We start from the raw sequence: 18325 nt of genomic DNA, 5'->3' as shown, positions 1-18325 counted from the left end.
CATCAGAGACTACTCAAGCTGGAGGCGGGAGTCCAGACCCCCTCAGAGTGTCAACCAGCCCCACCCCCACCAGGCTCGATGGGACTCCAGGCGGGCCGACAGCAGCGTGGACCGCGCCGGCCACGCTTTCGCTCCCCCGCCGGCTCCTCTTTCCCTCCGGGGACGAGCCATGTCCGAAAACGACCTCCGCTTTGACAGCAGCCAACGTTGGTCCCCGTCGATTTCCGCGGCAACCAGCCAGATCCTGAACGAAGTGGAAGAGGGCGCAGACGGCACCACGAGAGGAGACGCAGCGAGCAGCGGCAGACAAAACAGGAAGCGGACGCCGCCTCCTCCGAGGCCGCCGCCCCCGAAGTGGGAGCAGTTCCACCGCCGCCGAGCGTCTCACCACGCCCTCCTCTCCTCTTCCTGTTCTTCTTCTGCTGCTCCTCACGCCGTCCCCGCCTCCTTCGACACCGCCGAGCGACACTACTCGGCTCACTCCTCCTCCTACGTTCCTCCATCCGACACATCCCGGCAGAGGTCCTACAGTCTTCCTCCGGAGAGGCAAGAATTGGCGGAGAGCTGCCCGCGGTGCAGCTGCAGTCAAGCTCAAACCCAGGAGCGCGCCTTTGCCCACGCCCCGTCCAATCAGAATCCAGCTCAGTTTCAGGACTGCTCCTTCACAGTCGCTCCGCCTAGTCCTATGTTCTCCAGGAAGGCCTTCAGACCGGTGGCTCTGCCCCAGAGTGAGAGGGAGGTCCCCCTGAGGTCAGAAGCAGCAGCATCTCTACCTCCACCCCCGACGCTACTGCCACCAGAGAGGCCAACGAGCAGGTGAGACAAACCCGCATTTCTACTGGCTGTTACTTTTTAAATTTGGAATTGGTCCGTCCAACTCCTTCACCCAGGCAACAATAAAGGGTTTCTGCTTGAAATGAAGCTGACTCGATACCACGCTGGCTACGGATGTTTAAACATATTTTTTACTTGGTGTGGCTGGTTTCCGTAACTCCGCCCTCAGCCCCCAACGCTTTGGTCAAAAAAACCTTGCCTGTGTGCTCACTGTGTGTTTCAGCTTCAGGTCGTTAAAGCTGCAGATTGTGATATTTACACTAGGGCTGGGCGAGTTAACTCGTTATTATCGCGTTAATTAGTTAATTACTTAATTACTTAACGCCGATAAATATTTTATCGCGCATTAAGGCAGGTTTTATTTTTTTATTTATTTTCTTTTATTTAAAAAATATATATAGATATTTATTTTTTGGGGGGGAGCTTTTGTGCCTTTAATGGATAGGAAAGTTCAGAGAGACAGGAAGCAGGGGGCAGAGAGAGGGGGAACAACACGCAGCACAGGGCCGTCCAATACGGGACTTGAACCAGCTGCAGCGAGGACTATAGCCTCTTGTACATGGGGCGCCTGCTCAACCCACCACACCACGGACCACCCCTGTTTTATTATTTTTTTTTATTATTGTAAAAGTCTGTTGCTCACAGGCTTTTATTTTGTAAAAGTCTGTTGCTGTCTGCTGAGGATACAGAAGTCATCTGTAAACACTGCCAAGTTGAATTGTCTTCTCAGCGTAGTAGTTCCAGTCTAAAATATCACTTAAAGGCAAAACACACAACTGATAGCAGCAAGTCATTCAAGGAAACAGACAGTGGAGCGAGGCTTCTACATAAAAACTACAGAAAGATGCTGATGTTAAAAGTGTGTTTGCACAACAAATGTTATGGCACTTTCATTCAATAAAACTAAATGCTAAATGCTACACACTACTTTTGAATTTTTGGATTTTGCGTAGAAATGCGATTAATCGTGATTAATCAGGGAAATCATGTGATTAATTAGATTAAAATTTGACTCGTTGCCCAGCCCTAATTTACACAAAATATGAATCCTGTGCAGTTCAACTGATGACGGATCGTTACTGGCTGATTTGTTAGTCTTTTGCGCCTTTAGTTCTCGAGTTCTTGATCGAATTTTGTTGAGCAGACTCGACCCAACACAGTAGGTAGTCTAGACCTGACGGCAGTGTCGGAGCTAATCTGAAGCGTCTGATATTTGATTTGTGTGTCTGCAGTTCACCGGCGATGGATGTGAACCACAGTCCAGGTCAGGACAGGGTAACAGTGAAGCCTCACAAACCGCAGCCCAGGGCCAGACCTGGGGCAGAGTGGGAGAGGACCCCATCTCCCAGAGTTCACAGCAACGCTGTCTTAGAAAACGGGGCTGTTTGTTCCTCTGAAACTTATCTGAGTCAAATGGATTACGAGCGGCAGCGGCTACGTCTGACCAGAGGCTTCCAGGACGAAGAGCAGCAGAGAATCCCAGAGCCAGGGACGGAATCTGAAGCTACTCTCAGCCCGAGCCCTGCGCACAGCCTGGAGGCCGAGCTGGATGTTCCCATAGAAACCGACATCGACGACTTCCAGGAGGAGGAGCTCCCGGCGGCCGACCTACCGATCACCAGCGAGGTCCCGTGCTTCGCCCTGCCAGTCACAGTCCTGGAGACCGACATCGACACGCTGCCGGATCCCGAAGCCTCGCCGCCGGGCCGGACGCGGGCGGAGAGCAGCTCTCTGGAGGAGGAGCTGGAGGTCAGCGGAGAGAGGCTGAGCCTGGAGGAGCTGTTCCCCCACAGCAGCGAGGGAGAGTCGGGCACGGAGAGCTGGAGAGGAGTCTTCCAAACTGTGGAGCACAACACTGACAGCCTGGATAGGTAATGAGAGGGAGGCTGAGCCCGAGTGCTGGAATGTGACTGTGTGTGTGTGTGTGTGTGTGTGTGTGTGTGTGTGTGTGTGCACATTAATGACACAGACCATTTAAGTTGTACAAGAGTAACTGTTGCTGTCACTAAGCTCCCTCCCTGTTTCCTGCAAGCCATCCAAAGCACCTCACTGTTACCTGCGGTTTCATTTTGGCTCTCCGTCCTGTTGTTGCTGTTCTGTTACATCAGTTAGAGACGAGCCGTTCTCCACATGCCCCCCTGGTTTTTCCTTTTTGTCACACTCAGCCCACGTAATTGATTGGAAATTGTATTAATGCGCGTCTGTTTTCTACCTTTAGCTCCTTTGTGTTTCATCACGCGCATAAATAAAATGTCCTCCCGGTGCTTCCCCCACGCAGGAGGTCCGGCGCGAGCTCCAGCTGTTCATCCTATTACAGCACATCAGCGGCCAAAGCTCAGCTGCTGTCGCAGATGAAGGACTTCAGCGACAGCAGGGAGAGGGACGAGGACGACGAGCTGACCTACAAGGTATCGCGCCGCCGTCTTGACAAAATGACCACGCAGTGTTGTCAGAGGTGTGCGCTGCTTCGTGTTTTCACTGAGACCTCTGTTCCCTCTGCCCCCCCCCCCCCCTCCCCTCGCCTCGCTGAGCAGAAACAGCTGATGGAGAGCCTCCGCAAGAAGCTGGGAGTGTTGAGGGAGGCTCAGAGGGGACTGCAGGAGGACATCAGAGCCAACTCGCAGCTGGGAGACGAGGTGGGAGCAGCTCATTATTATTATTATTATTTGCAGGGTCCTTGGAAACAGCTTGTTTCAGTATATTAAAGCCAGGTTTTATTCAGAGCTTTTTTTTAAAAAAAAAAAAAATTTTTTATTAAACAATTCCGCCTGATACTGTGTGCAAAAAAATACAAATAAAGAAAAAAGGTTGGGAGTTGACAAGCTGCACCAGCTGGAATGTTTTACTACCAATCAGCTTAACTGGCAACAGGTGAGAGACGTGATTGGGTATAAAAAGGAAGCTTGCAGACTGGATGAGTCTGTCAGAAGTGAAGACTTTGGGGGGTGAAGTTCATTATCAGCAGAGGTGGGTAGTAACGAGTTACATTTACTTGAGTAAGTTTTTGAAAAAATTATACTTCTAGGAGTAGTTTTAAATCCCTATACTTTTTACTTTTACTTCAGTTACTTACTGCGCTCCATATTGTTTATGATTCCTAAGTCCCTTTAATTTTCTATTGAAGTACTTGAATTTACCTGGATTATTTTAATTTAAGCTATTTTGTAATTAATTTATTCGTTTTAATTTATTTTATCAACTGGATGAACTCTAATTTCCCTAAAGATGATTATTTAGTATTTTTGTCTGATTTAATGCTTGTGTTAACAAATAAATCAGACGTTACTCAACATTTACTCAGTACCTGAGTAGTTTTTTCACCAAGCACTTTTTTACTCTTATTCAAGTAATTATTTGGACTACTTTTACTTGAGTCATATTATTCTAAAGTAACAGTACTTTTACTTGAGTACAATTTTTGGCTACTCTACCCACCTCTGATTATCAGCAGTTGCTCATGGTTTTTCTTTATATTTTCAAAGATTGATAGAATCCAGAGAAATCTTTGTACGAAAACCAATATTGAATGTCGGTTATCTTCAGGCCCTCGGGTGGCACTGCATTAAAAGCAGATGTGATTCTGTCATGTGAATCACCGTAGAGGCTCTGGAACATTTTTTGTGAAAACGAGTGCCAGCGAACACGGCTCCTCACTTCAGCCACTAATGCAGACAAAGGCACTCTGCCCTCTCCGGGGCTGAACTCCTTATCGGTGCACAGCTCAGAAGCCAGACACCGAGGATGATGGTATGGATGCTGGCTAAGGAGGCATTACTGTCTCCCACTGAGGAAAAATTGATGCATTATAAGTAGGGCTGGGCGAGTTAACTCGTAAAGATTTATTTTTTATTTAAAAAAAATGTGTTTTTTTTTTTTTTTGGCTTTTGTGCCTTTTAATGGATAGGAAAGTTCAGAGAGACAGGAAGCAGGGGGCAGAGAGAGGGGGAACGACACGCAGCACAAGGCCGTCCAATACGGGACTCGAACCGGCTGCAGTGAGGACTATGGCCTCTTGTACATGGGGCGCCTGCTCAACCCACTACGCCACAAACCACCCATTTTATTTATTTTTTTATTTTGTAAAAGTCTGTTGCTGTCCGCTGCGGAAACGGAAAAGAAATTTACGGCGGATCCACCAAACATGGAGAAGGGTACGGAACTTTTACTCGGCCATTTTCATTTTAAAGTTCTTCCAGACGGCGGAGTCGACAGAACCAAAGTCATCTGTAAACACTGCCAAGTTGAATTGTCTTCTCAGCGTAGTAGTTCCAGTCTAAAATATCACTTAAATCAAAACACACAACTGATAGCAGCAAGTCATTCAAGGAAGCAGACAGTGGAGCGAGGCTTCTACATAAAAACTACAGAAAGATGCCGATGTTAAAAGTGTGTTTGCACAACAAATGTTATGGCACTTTCATTCATATGGCAGCACATTTAAAATAAAACTAAATGCTAAATGCTATACACTACTTTTGAATTCATTTTTGGATTTTGCGTACAAATGCGATTAATCGCGATTAATCAGGGAAATCATGTGATTAATTAGATTAAAAATTTTAATCGTTGCCCAGCCCTAATTATGAGACAAAAATAGGGGAACATGGAAGACTTTAAAGTACAGATTGATGCAAAATCACCACAGTGTCATTAGGAGAAAGCAGGGTGTTCCTATAAGGAAGGGTACATATCTTCTCTGGTGGTTTTACTCTATGAAAGGACCGCATCCGATCTAAGGACATGCTCCACATCAAGATGGGACGTCATCAGCCACTCCATCTCTTTGTTGAATTCAGGTGGAGAGCATGGTGGTGTCGGTGTGTAAGCCCAACGAGGTGGACAAGTTCCGCATGTTCATCGGCGATCTGGACAAGGTGGTCAGCCTGCTGCTGTCGCTGTCCGGGAGGCTGCTGAGGGTGGAGACCACGCTGGACACACTGGACCCCGACACGGAGCACCACGAGAGGGTAAGGACGAGGGGACGGAGGAGACCGGGGGGGGGGGGGGGGGGTGAACGGGGAAAAGAAGGGAATTCACACTTTTAATTTAAGAGCTTCACGGTGTGGCGCAGCCTGTTTTTAAAGCAAAGAAACTGCGCACAGATGTAATCTTTTGCTTTTAAAGTGAGAAATTTGAGTAAATTGGGGAAGATTTTACTCGAGTTAAAGATTAATCCACAAGGTTATCTTTGTAAACCACGGGTAAGGGGGAGCACACCTTTCCCAGTGGGGCAATCCAATCCATCCTTTCTCTTTCTGCCCTGTAGCTCCCCCTGCTGGAGAAGAAGCGTCAGCTCATGAGGCAACTGTCCGAAGCTCAGGACCTGAAGGACCACGTCGACCGCAGAGAGCAGGCCGTCAGCCGGGTGCTGGCCCGCTGTCTCACCCCAGAACAGCACAGAGACTACAGGTGCAGCTTCACTGCCCAACATATGTGTAGTTACTCACTCCAAACTTAAAGGATGTATCCAGCCTGTGTATTTATGGTTTTTTGGTCTTTCGCAGCCACTTTGTGAAGATGAAGGCTGCCTTGCTGGTGGAGCAGAGGCAGCTGGAGGACAAGATCCGGCTGGGAGAGGAGCAGCTCAGGGGGCTCAGGGAAAGCCTGGGACTGGGCCTGGGAATTGGCATGGGAATGTCGTTAGGATACGGACATTTTTGACAAAACAACAACAACAAAAAAAGAAGCTGAAGATATGAAGGAGAAGCAGGACCTACTGTCGAATTCAGTTCTAGTTGAGTGCAAAGTTCAAAACCTGAAAGAAAATTAGGAAAACAAGTAAAAAAATGCAGTTAAAGACATTGATTTGCACAGTTTGTTAGAAGCGTTGTTGGGCTTTTTGGGACGTATGCTCATTCACTTTCTTGACAGTAGTCTGAAAACACTAAATACGGAACTACTGCTTGAAGGCAGTCAGCCTGGCTTGGCATGAAGATGGAAAACAGAAAAAGCTAGTGTGGCTCTATGTAAGGGTGACAAAATTTTCCCGCCAACTCAGTTTAACAAATGGCATCTTGTTCTGCGGTGGCAATAATCCAGTTTATTCCTTAGTTTGATGCAGTTGCCACATAAAGCTTCAGATGTAGCATTCCAAAACATCTAATTAATCCTGTGAGGACCAGCAGGCATTAATGCAAACGTCTGAAAGGTTTAGGTGGAGAGAAAGAAATGGACTCAAAAAAATTGAGACCAAAACTGACAAAGAGGATGAAAGTCCAGCATGGACTCACAGCAGTCAGATGATTCACACCAAGGGCTTTAGTTAACCAACGCAAATTAAGAATAAATAAATTTTGATGTATTTCAGCTTCGGAGGCCACCGTAAGGACTAAAAATGCTTCACATTGTGCCTGAAACATGTACTGTACAACTGTATACTGACACGATATTTTCTCTAGTCTAAAAAGTTTCACACTCCGTTGCCAAAGATGTTTTTATGTGATGACTGTGTCACTCACTTTTTTCTTTTTTTTTTTTTCCGCCTGTATTTAAACTTCCTGGTTCAGAGAACCAAAGGAGGGGGGGGGGGCAGGGGCGGGCTTCTGTTAACTACACTAAAGCCAACATTGTGAAATGCCACTTACAACTTTACTAACTGTTAACTGTTTTTTTTTTTTTTTTTTTTTTTTTTTACCCTCACATCTTATCTCACATAATACTATTGTATCATTTGTATTCTTATGACTTTAATGTATGTGGCTGTACATGTGTGGAGTTCGACATTCCACTGACTTATTGTCACATAATAACCATTGTGTACAGAAGACACTTGTTTTTATGGTGTATACGGTGTGTATATAGTGGTTTTACTGGAATTGGTTGTAAAAGATGAATGAGAAGACCTGGAAGAGTCCCAAGTTTACGGTGTATGTTGACGCTGAATTCATCCAGAGAAACGGTCGGTTTGTGTTGAAGCGTGTGGAGAAATGTTCTGCCTTTTTGTCATCACGAGCTTCGTCTTCAGCTAGCTTGTACATTTCATACTGGTAACGGGTGATCGTTTACTGTTTACGTGGAGTAACTACTCCCAGGTGGCTCTGAGGTGCAAAACAGAACAGCAAAAAGACACAAAACGGACCGTTTAATAACGCTTCACAGAAAAACACGCATTTCGCATTTTTAACGGACACATTTCGGGAAAACCCAATAACCAAAAAAAAAAAAAAGTTAGCTAAATGAAACCACATTTTATTGAACACAATGGCATTTCAGAAAATCTAAATTTTATTAAACCGAAGAACAATTAAGAGCGAGCTCCTGCACATGGTCACTGCTCAATCTTTATGAGGAGATTCTGCAGTAAATGAGACTTTTAAGTTCGGCCTTTCTGTGACACACCTGGCATTTATGCAGGTGCAGATCGCTTCGTTCATTAGTTTAGAAAACACAACAAAGAAAACACAGAAAACGACATTTCACAGATATTTTCTTTGTTGTATCCTGAAATGTGTTGTGCTTTAGTTTGTGGTTCATCTATTTTGTGTTATGTTTTGTTTCATGGGATGTTTTACTAAATGTTGAGACATTGTGTTTTCTCTTCGTGTCTACACCTGCGTTTTGTGCTACTTTGTGTTTTCTCTTTTTTGAGATGGTTGTCTTTTTTGACGTATGTATGGTTTTGTTGTTATGTTTTGTCTGTTTTTCGTATGTTTTCCACCTCAGGGCTACCTTACCACTCAAACATTTCTAAAGTAGATTTAAAAAAAAAAAAGAGCAGCTTGTTCATTTAGCGAAGCGCAAATGCTAGAATCAGTGGAAAACAAAACATATCAAAACTTAACTGTCTTCTACCAGCAAAACTCACTCAAGTAAAATTGCATTTGTTTCATCCACATAGAAATTTAGAACACAAACGCAACACAAACGAGGACTAGCCACCTCTGTTCAGCTGGCCTGTCTTGCTAGTCTTCTATCATTTTCTTTTTTTCTATGCGCTTGTGTCAGTTAACAAAACGAGTCATTATCAAATGTTTTTGCATTGCTAACAGTTCACATTAAAGTAGCAGTGCAAGTGTAAAAAGGAAGCTAGTCTCTATGAATAACCACATATCATACCGTGAAGTTACAGGTGGATGGAATTTGTTTGTAGTTCGGGGTGCAAAGCTACTGGTTTTCCCTCGTTTCCAGTCTGTTCACGAAACCAAGCCAATAAGCTTTTTTGGGAAAGAGTATCCGGTAACCCTATATACCAGAGGGACCAGGATCTAATTTAAGTCTTTGGTTGAAAAAGAACTTGCTTGAGGGGTCAATACTTCCTGAAAGTTCAGGGGAGATGCTGCATGCAAAAGTTGGGTGTAAAAGCAGCTGGTGCTTTTTCTTTTGGCTAATCTTTTCAAGTTTTTCGACAGAGGTGAAAATTACCCCCAACCTGATGGAAAAAAAAAAAAGTTACTAGGACTGAAACTTCCTGATACTTGAAGTAGAACTGCAGATTCTGTCCCCAGTTTGCCATTCAACTGGTCAGTCCATTTTATTTGGTTTGCTCTCAATAAAAGATTTATTTCTGTTAGCTTTTATGATCAGAGCAAGCCTGTGTTTCCCAATGTTTTAAAGTATTTCTTTACAAAAAAGAAAACGACTTTCAGTCTTTGGGACGTATGCTGACCCGCCCCCCCCATTGATTGTACTGAATTCCTAGAAGGGTAGAATCCTGTTATTCTAGTTAATTATCCACCATCGCACCCCCTCCACTAGCCTTTGAATAACGGCCATCTTGTGATTTGTGATCTTGCCAAAGTCTCCCGAGCTTTATCTTAAACCACTGACAGGAAAGGTTGAAAAAGTCAGAACTGCCCGTTTGAGTAAATCAAGGTTAACACAACAGAAAAACTACAACTCAACCAAGATATGTAGGAGGATCGCTGAGGTCGAGAGAAAATGGCACCATTTCTGGAATCGCCGTTGTGACGTTTGCTCTCACTGTTTAGCCGTTTATGAAGCGGCTGTTTCCTTGTTAGAAGCCAGCTGAAGGCTTTATTAAAAACTACACTTGATTTTTTTTTTTCTCACTTCGTTGTGTGCAAATGATTCTTGCTGTCTTTGAATACCAAACAACCCAAGACTTAAGACGTTCACTTAAATCTGTTCGTTTTTTTTTTTTTTTTTTTTGCTTTCCCTGTACATATCTGTACGTATTCTTGTACCATAACAGCCATCCTCTGAAATGTCTGGAAACGTATTGATTTGAGAGGACAGAGTTGCTTGTTGGACCAGTAAGAGAGTATATTTCTTCTGTTCATGTTTTCCTGTGTAATTTTTCTTCTATTCCAAAAACTTTTTGTTTTTGTTTTTTGTAACTGCAAAAACACTTGCGTGAGAAAAGTACCATAAATAATAATAGTATTTAAACAAGCCTAATGTCTCCCGTTGTGATTAATGTCCTTGTGGGTCTCCTCAATGTCTGGGTGCTGACATGCAGGCCCTCCCGGGGGGGGGGGGGGGGGGGGGGGCTGGTGTTTGAATGTGGTGGAGCGGTTGAGTAAACATGGCCAAGGGTAAATGGAGGTTGACAGATGACAAGTGCAGCGCTGGGAATCATTTAGCCGCTCTCCGGGAGCTAGAGGGTTTTATTTAAGAGACAGACTGAAGGGAAGTTGTTGCCTGTGTTATTGATACTGATGTTCCGTCAAATTCGGGCTCCTGAGAGCAGGACGCATTAAAACATTTTGATGGTGGAGGCACGGAACAGCGGGGGTCAACGAGGAAATGCCTGATTTTTGGTGGGCGTGCTTGTGAAAATCATACGTGTGGCCCCAATAGCAAAGAGCATAGAGTTCAAATGAAAGTCTCTTTAAAGAAAGGCCGTGACATTGAAGGTAAAATCATGCAATCGTGCAAAAAAAGTGTCGATGGCGAAACATTGGTGAGAACTAAAAACACTTGATGATAAATCTGAACACTTAAAATACCTTTTATATGATTAAAAAAAAAGTAAGACACACCAACATACTAGCATGTGGGTTGTTTCGTATCACCCAAAGCGACCGCTGGCTGCTTCTTCAGCTGCTTCTCCAGCTGCTTGTCATTCTTTTCAGTTCCTAACGTGCCCGACCAGGAGTTAAATCAACCCATCGGCTTGTTTGATATACAAAACGACCACAGACGCAACAAATAACCACATGGACGCAAAACAGCCACGGAGACTCAAAGTAACACATATAACTACAAAGACGATCAAAACACCATCAAAGATGTACAAAGTAACCACAGCAAGACACACAACAGAGCAAGATAACCTTCAAGATTTTACTAAACAACCACAAAAAGATGCCAAACAACCAAAAGAAGACAAGAAATACACAAAACAACATCAAAGAGAGGCACAGAACAACCGAAACTACAACTGAACCACGCACAGCTCTCCTGTTTTAGTCGATTAATCTTGCTCCTCTGGGTGGAGCCCTGTCTGCGCCCAGGGGCCCAATGTCTCCTTATCTGTGCATGTGTGAACCATGTGATAAGTCAGTTCACTCGTTAAAGGGATAGTTCGCCTCTTTTGACATGAAGCTGTATGATATCCCATATTAGAAATATTATTCATGAACATTTTCTTACCCCCCGCTGCGTCCTGTGAGCCGAGTTCCAGCCTCGTTTTGGCGTTGACGAAGGTAGTCCGGCTAGTTGGCTGGGGCCACAAAAATAAAGCGTTTTGCTTCTCAAAACAATATGTGTTCAATAGAGTAATACATTTGCATCACAAAATCGTTCAACAGAAAAAGTCAGACCTCACAATCGCTTGGCCCTATTTTCTCTTTACCTTCATATCACTGCGTGCTGCCACCTGCCGACAGCCGCACCTGTTACGGTGTTTACTGCTCGGAAGCAGGGGGCTGCTTGGTCTGCACTTCGGTCTGCACGGTCTACACAGCATGCAGTGATACTAAGGTAGAGAAAGTAGCGCCAAGCGATTGTGAGGTCTAACTTTTTCTGGAGGGACAATTTTGTGATGCAAATGTATTACTCTTTTGAAAGCATGTTGTTTTGAGAAGCAAAACGCTTTATTTTTTAAACCCCAGCCAACTAGCCGGACTACCTTCATCAACGCCAAAACGAGGCCGGAACTCGGCTCACAGTACGCAGCAGGGGGGAAGAAAATGTTCAGAAATAATATTGCTAGTATGGGATGTCATACAGCTTCATGTCAAAAGAGGCGAACTATCCCTTTATGCTGCAGTAAGCACCGTGACCCCTCGCAAGATGGAGAGCAGAGAGGAAATGTTGCCAGGTGTGCGCTTCAGCCACATCTCATGCCCCGTGATGCGGTTTTGATTCTTATGATGGGGAAGAACAGGGGCCTTGAACCAGAGCCTTACCCCTGGGACGGAAGAGGCAGCGAGGATAATCCGATTTTTGGCCGATAGCGTGTGTCCATCTTTAAGCCGGTGCGTAGTTAGTTGAAAGCGGCCACATTGAGAGGGAGGTGGTGGACGAAGTGGCTGTTTCTCTGTGGAAATGATGAAGAAAACTGCTGCAGGAGTGAAAAACTAGGAGGCGTTTTAAAGAAGAAATTAAATGAAACATCGTTCTGACTGAAAAACAGAGGACCGATTAAAGAATCTGAAGGATGTGAAAGATCTCAGACAGAAGAAAAGAAGTTGATGTAGGATAGAAGGATTTAGTTATTGTTGCATCCTTTTAACAAAAACAAAGAGATACTGGATCACTGACTTTAGATAAAAGTGGGGAAATAAAGAGAAACAGTTAGAGACACAAGTTTTTATGTCAGACAGAAAAGAGGTGAGAGATGAATGAGTGGGAGGTACTCAGAAAGACAGCAACAGCAAACTTGCTGGTCTTTTCTGCATCCCCCCTTCATTTCCATAAGTGACCACAAGGTGTCGCCCTTTAGTTACATTAAAATGGCCCATTCATCACTACAAAGAACACAATTGCATTTGCTTTTATTTTACCTTCATTTAGCATTTAGCAAAGAAGGGTAGTCGTGGTGGCGGGAGCGAAAACAGATGGAGAAAAAAATGTAGCTTGACCTTGGCCTTGAAGTTGATGATTTGGAAGCAGAATTTAAAAAAATAATAAAAAATGGGCAAGCAAGAGGATATGAGCAAATTTGATAAAGGCCCAAATTGTAACGGCTTAATGGTTGGGTCATGGAATTTTTTTTACTACATCTTAAGTCCAACTTCTGGCGACGATAAACAGCCTTGGAAATGCTTGTTGAGAGTTTAAAATAGAAAGGTCTGTAATCAGAAGACAGTGGATTTTTAATAAGTTGCTGTGAAGTAAGCCAAAAGTATTAGGTACTCAAATTAGATGACTTTTTTTTGTAATCCAGTAGAATAAATTAATAATTACAAAAATTCAAATATGAAATTCAAATTTAAGTTTTATTCAGTGACTGTACACATTTCTACCAAAAAAAAAAAAATGTTCACAAAAAAAAAAGAAAAGAAAGAAGGTTGATAGCCGATTAGTCGAACTGCTCCACTGACCCAGTTGAAAAAGCGGCAGCTCTTCACTCGATTATTTGTACTGGCGTTCAGATGCATACGTCAAAACCGCTCACGTAAGACAGTTTAAACCGGAAACCAAATGCTTTCTGGCTTCAAATTAAACCGCCTAAGCGAGTCTCGAAAACAAAAACGGTTTTTGCGCCACAGACAAAACACAAAGCTGATAATATGAAGTTTTTTTTAAATAAACACAAATTATGTTTGATATAAAACCGTCACGTGCGCTATGTCATGTGGTAACAGAGGTTAACCGAAATATTTATTTTGTATCATACAACTTTATTAGCACACCAAGCGGAAGTTGCGGCTGAGGCTAGCTACGTTGACGCTAGCTTAGCGACCGCCGTTTAAAGGGAAGAAAAGAAAAAAAAAACCTGTAAATCCAGTGGAGAATTTTTTCCTTTTTTTGGGTAGTTTTCAAATCGTGTTTATCCAGATACGGCAGCTGTGTAGTTTATCATTCTTTCGCGTGTATACTTTGATGTAAAACTCTTTTTTGTTTCATTGCAGACAATGACGCAGGGTTTTCACGGAGCGTTTAAGTTTACCCAGGCTTTCTGTTGACATAAGCGGCTCCAGCTGAAGAAGACGGCGGCGGGGCAAATCCGAGTCACAAGACTTCTTCACTGAGCTGCACGACTGTTCCACTTCCCGAAGGTAATGTAAGGCCCTAAGCTGGATTTTTTTTTTTAAATTTCACTTAATTGGACTTTGAACCGCATACTTAACGGAACACGGTTAAACGTGACGTTGTTAAGCCAAGTTAGCCAAATAGTTACATTCAGTCAGTTTGACAGCTCGTCGCAGGAACAGAGGGCGAAAGCTTAAGCTCGGCTAATAATCAGCTTTCCGTCTGTGGCAATGCGTCGTTCACCGTGAGAGGTTTGTTTGCTCTGGTGGCTTTCGCGGTGAAACCGCTGAGCTGTAGCACAGAAGAGGTAAACACGGGCGGAAATGGTTGCGAAAACTTCCCCTCAACTGAAGATGTGCAGTCCTCGCTGTTAAACCAGGTGATAGGACCAGCCGCGGGCGGCCAGCAAACCGGCCAGCAAACCCCTCGCGCTTCCCAATATTTCGCGGGGAAATAAGAGGGAGTTTAAGAGGGGGAGAAAAAAATACTAAAGTCTACAACTTTCGGGGACAATGTTTCAGGTTTGGGCGAACTTGCGTCGGAAATTCGCACGCGGCGGTGTCAGAGGTAATTAGCCGTGGCGGACGTTCATCGTACGTGCCAGTGAGGGAGTTCAAAATGTGTCCTTGTGTCGTGTTGTACAGCAGGATCCGGAGGAATGGAAAACCCCGGCTACAGCACGGGGAGCTTCGACGGCCTCCACCACCCCAGCGACGACGACGATGACGAGCTGGTGGACATTGCGGGAGCCACGCTGGACTTCTCCACGGCGGACGACGTCCCCCCTCTCAGCTCAGGTAACTTGGCTCCCGGCACGGGTGGGCGACAGGCGCCGGGGTTCGAGCCCGATTTAAAAAAAAAAAAAAAAAAAAAGGTTCAACTTTATTCACTTCTGTAGGGGGGAGCGTGCTCTGTTTTGATTTAGCACTGCATGCAGACACACATATAAGAATCTACTGGATGCATTATAAACGAAGCAGGAAGCTGTTGGTGTCTTTTACTTCATGTTCGAACTGAATTAACGAATCCTTTGTAAATTCTGACCTTTGCAGTAGGTTTGTCTGCACTCTGTCTCCTCTTACAAATCACCTAACGACATGTTTTCAGGTGCATTCAACGTGTCTCCATCTGAGTGTACAGTACAGTTACAGCATGGCTATGACCATGTGTCTCTTTTTGCTGGTCAGGTAACATCATACCTCAGGCTGTATTTTCTTAGGATGGGTATTTAAAATTCCAAGAGCTCTCGGTTATTTGCTTGAGTCCTGCTTTTAAATTCAGTGTTTGGTAGCGTTGCATAGCACCAATTTAACGGGCACTTTTTGGATTGTGTGTGTGTGTGTGTGTGTGTGTGTGTGTGTGTGGCTGATCTGCAGCCCCTGGCACTGGAAATGAGTTGTTGCTGAGTACAGAGTATGCAAAGCACTCCTTTTTTCATTTTTTTTTTCAGACTTTCCCCTTTTTGTGTTCACCGTAAAAAAAAGAAAAGCCTATGTGTTACTTCCAGAAACAAAAGGCCGACGGCGTCTGAGAGGAGCTGATTTACTCCTCTCCTTTGTGTGTCTTTCACTCTGAAGTGCTGATAAGTTATCTGCAGCAGCTGCATTGCTCAGTGTGCGCGCCACCAGGCTTCAGTGAGAATATTCTGCCAGATTCACTGCAGTCTGACCTCACATTAGAGCCCGTAATGCATTTCATCTGGAGAACAGAGCAGTGCCTTCCTCTCATCTGTGACATCTGCTCCAGCGGTTCCCTCCCAAAGGCTGCCTGGTTACTGATGATGTCATCACCAGGGAATGTCGGCCACCGGGTCTAACACACTGGTACAACAAGCTCTTGCAATGTTTTAACCACAATAGATGGCTCCTGTTTCTTATGCAATCGTGGTTTCGTTGTATTCGCCCGTCGGCTCTACTTAGTGGAGCTTCTGGCCACATTCCTCGCTGAGTCGCTCGCTTTTATTGATTGACAATCCTGTCAGCCCGTCACAGACGGGATTATGTGAATTTATGCCGTGGAAAAGTAAATCTACCTCGGTCACGCTTACCTCAACAAAGCGGGATGTAAGGAGACATGAAAACACGACTGCAGTCAAAGCCAATCCTGATGTCTTAAACAGGAAAAAGGCCTTCACTCATACCTTATGCTTGGTACTTATTTCCTCATTTTGATACCAGCATTTCGAGAGTTTAAATTCTTTTCGAAGACGAAGCTTCAGCTGTAAACCATAACTGTGGTCTCGTTTTGTTCATTTTCATTCATTTTTTGTTGGCCGATCATTCCTGATTGCTTCTGGACGCGCAGGAATAAAGTCGGCTTCCTTCAGTCGAGTCAAAACTCAGTCTCTGCCGGGCTGTATGACCTCCTGTAGGTCGGATACAGGAGGTACTCAGATAATGAGAAAAGGAAAAAAATATCTGTTGCCCGGTTACTGGTGATGTCACTGTCTGTAAATGGTGTCACAAAAAGAAGGAAGTGTGGAGACGGGACCTTTTTTTTTTTTGTTTCTCAATGGGCTGCCGTTTCCACTGTGTCAGCTCAATGGAAATGAAGCAACGTGGCCTTGTTTTCAAACTGACTGCCATGTTGTTGTTTTTTTTTTTCCAGATTTGCTTTGAAGCCGTCTGTGGTGCAGTTGTAATGGCTTACACTGGTGTAACCTGTGGCTCCAGGTACTCATTAACCTCCAGTGTGTGTGTTTTTCGGCCCCGAGAGGGGCTGCCAGGTCAAATATTGTCTTTCACGTTACTGTGTCAAGCATCATCCATAGAAAGATCCCTTTTCCCCGTCAAATCCCTTCATTCCTAGAGAAAGCAAACCTGTTGCAACACACCTCTGCTGCCGGGCTTTGTTTAGTGAGTTCCTTTTCTTTTTCTTGTTCTTTTTTTTATTTTATTATTTGCATAGGGAGCAATACGATTGATAAGAGTAAGAATCCATTCGGATGAGGCTCTGGGCCATGCAGGCAAAGATGTATATTTCTCCCTCGTAGACATCATGATGATACTCACCATTGCCCGCGTGTTCCTGAACTTTACAGCATCCACAAGTGTTAACTGTTGACTCTACTTAACCTCTGCCCGAGGAGCACCATTTTAACGAGATGAAGCAAGAGGAAAGATGGCTGACGAACCGCATCCCTGAGCTGGAAAGCATTTGTTCGTCTTGTTGTAGTTCCTGGTATTTTCTGGGGCCGTAGAGAAGTTTTCAGGCCCTTTCTAGTTTCCTTCAGGGTTCTTCCCTCTTCTAGGCAGAGATGTTCAGGCTCTGCCAGACAGATGGAGAGCGACGGGGCACGGAAAGTACTGGTCTGTCCAAAGATGCTCTACTGGGTTTTCCTGTTTTCTTTTTGGCAAGAAAAAAACAAACAAAGCTCTTTTTTTCGACCCGGGCAGGAACTGTCGCACGTTCTTAAATTTATCCTGTACTAACATACGACATTGTTTTATCGTCAATCATTGTAATTACATGAAGAGAAAGTTACAAAAAAATAAATAAATGAATTGAACTACGGCGTCACAGGCTGCTCACGCTCTCCCCAGATGAACTGGGTGAAAGCAAACGTGCAGGGCTATAAAAAGCTGCATGTGGAACTCGAGGGGCGAATGAGGAATTGAGCGCCGACAGGAAAAACGACGGTTGTGCAACATTTACCTCTGGTGTGGCTGCCCTGCGGCAACTCGTACAACCTGGACCCTGTCAGTCGAACCCTTGAAGTAATCTTTTAGCTCCTTGAAAAATGTCTTGAGCCTTGGGTTCCAGGTGCTTTTTTTTTTTTTTTTGGTCAGAATGGACTTTTAGAAATGCGTCCCCACAGGATGATGCTGCCATCACCGCGTTTTAACGAGGTGATGCCTGGCCCACCTTTTTGAATTGCGTCCTCGCTCCATCAGATCAAAGGTTTGTTGCCTTTCGTCTGAGAGTTCATTTGGATTGTGTTGGAAACATTTTGAGCTTTTTGAGGCATCGTTTGGGACTGCAAGAGTAAATAAACTTGTTATATGTACTTGTATACAAGTAAATAAAGAGTTTGTTTCTTGATTTGCTGCTTTTATGATGTCTCGTTCTGCCTGCATTGGCCCTTTTACTGACAGTTGAACATGCATGAATCTACTTCTCAGATTTATCACTGCCGGTGTGCAGATCAGGCTTATCTTTATTGCCCGTAATGTGTTTATTGGTAGTTATATTGGCTTTAGATCATCTGTACTGCTGCGGTAGGCAGTGGATTTGCTTAGTCATGTTATTTACTCTGTAACTCGTGATTAAAAGCAACGGTTGTAATGATTGACCTGGAGCGTGTTGAACAGAGCTGTGGACAGAAGACGAGCATGTTGTAAACTGAAATTATGAGCTTATTCTAACATTTATGTTGCATTTTAAATTTTTA

At 44.3% G+C, this 18325-nt stretch overlaps 3 protein-coding genes across 7 annotated transcripts in view; 2 read left to right on the top strand and 1 right to left on the bottom strand.

The window, feature by feature from the left end:
- Positions 1-7353, top strand: part of shroom4 (shroom family member 4) — an 84405-nt gene extending 77052 nt beyond the window's left edge. Inside the window, exons 6-12 of the mRNA XM_075450835.1 lie at positions 7-816; positions 2067-2705; positions 3113-3242; positions 3369-3470; positions 5631-5801; positions 6101-6243; positions 6339-7353. Of these exons, the coding sequence (XP_075306950.1) occupies positions 7-816; positions 2067-2705; positions 3113-3242; positions 3369-3470; positions 5631-5801; positions 6101-6243; positions 6339-6495 (2152 nt within the window). The 3' untranslated portion in view covers positions 6496-7353. The remainder of the gene's footprint in view (positions 1-6; positions 817-2066; positions 2706-3112; positions 3243-3368; positions 3471-5630; positions 5802-6100; positions 6244-6338) is intronic.
- The window catches only part of rps4x (ribosomal protein S4 X-linked), a 346107-nt gene that overhangs the window by 235815 nt on the left and 91967 nt on the right, over positions 1-18325 (bottom strand). The window lies entirely within an intron of this gene.
- clcn5b (chloride channel, voltage-sensitive 5b) overlaps positions 13642-18325 on the top strand; it is a 32263-nt gene continuing 27579 nt past the window's right edge. The window contains exons 1-3 of one of the 5 annotated variants that reach the window (XM_075450563.1): positions 13648-13714; positions 13815-13961; positions 14580-14732. In XM_075450563.1, coding sequence (XP_075306678.1) covers positions 14594-14732 — 139 coding nt within the window. In that variant the 5' untranslated portion in view covers positions 13648-13714; positions 13815-13961; positions 14580-14593. Of the gene's footprint in view, positions 13962-14252; positions 14503-14579; positions 14733-16569; positions 16608-18325 lie in introns of those variants that run through there. The other 4 variants (XM_075450564.1, XM_075450562.1, XM_075450561.1 and 1 more) reach the window with 4 other exon arrangements.

This window comes from Odontesthes bonariensis, chromosome 19 (assembly GCF_027942865.1).
Source record: "Odontesthes bonariensis isolate fOdoBon6 chromosome 19, fOdoBon6.hap1, whole genome shotgun sequence".
In the NCBI taxonomy this organism is placed as follows: domain Eukaryota; kingdom Metazoa; phylum Chordata; class Actinopteri; order Atheriniformes; family Atherinopsidae; genus Odontesthes; species Odontesthes bonariensis.
This window is presented reverse-complemented; position numbering and strand designations above follow the sequence as displayed.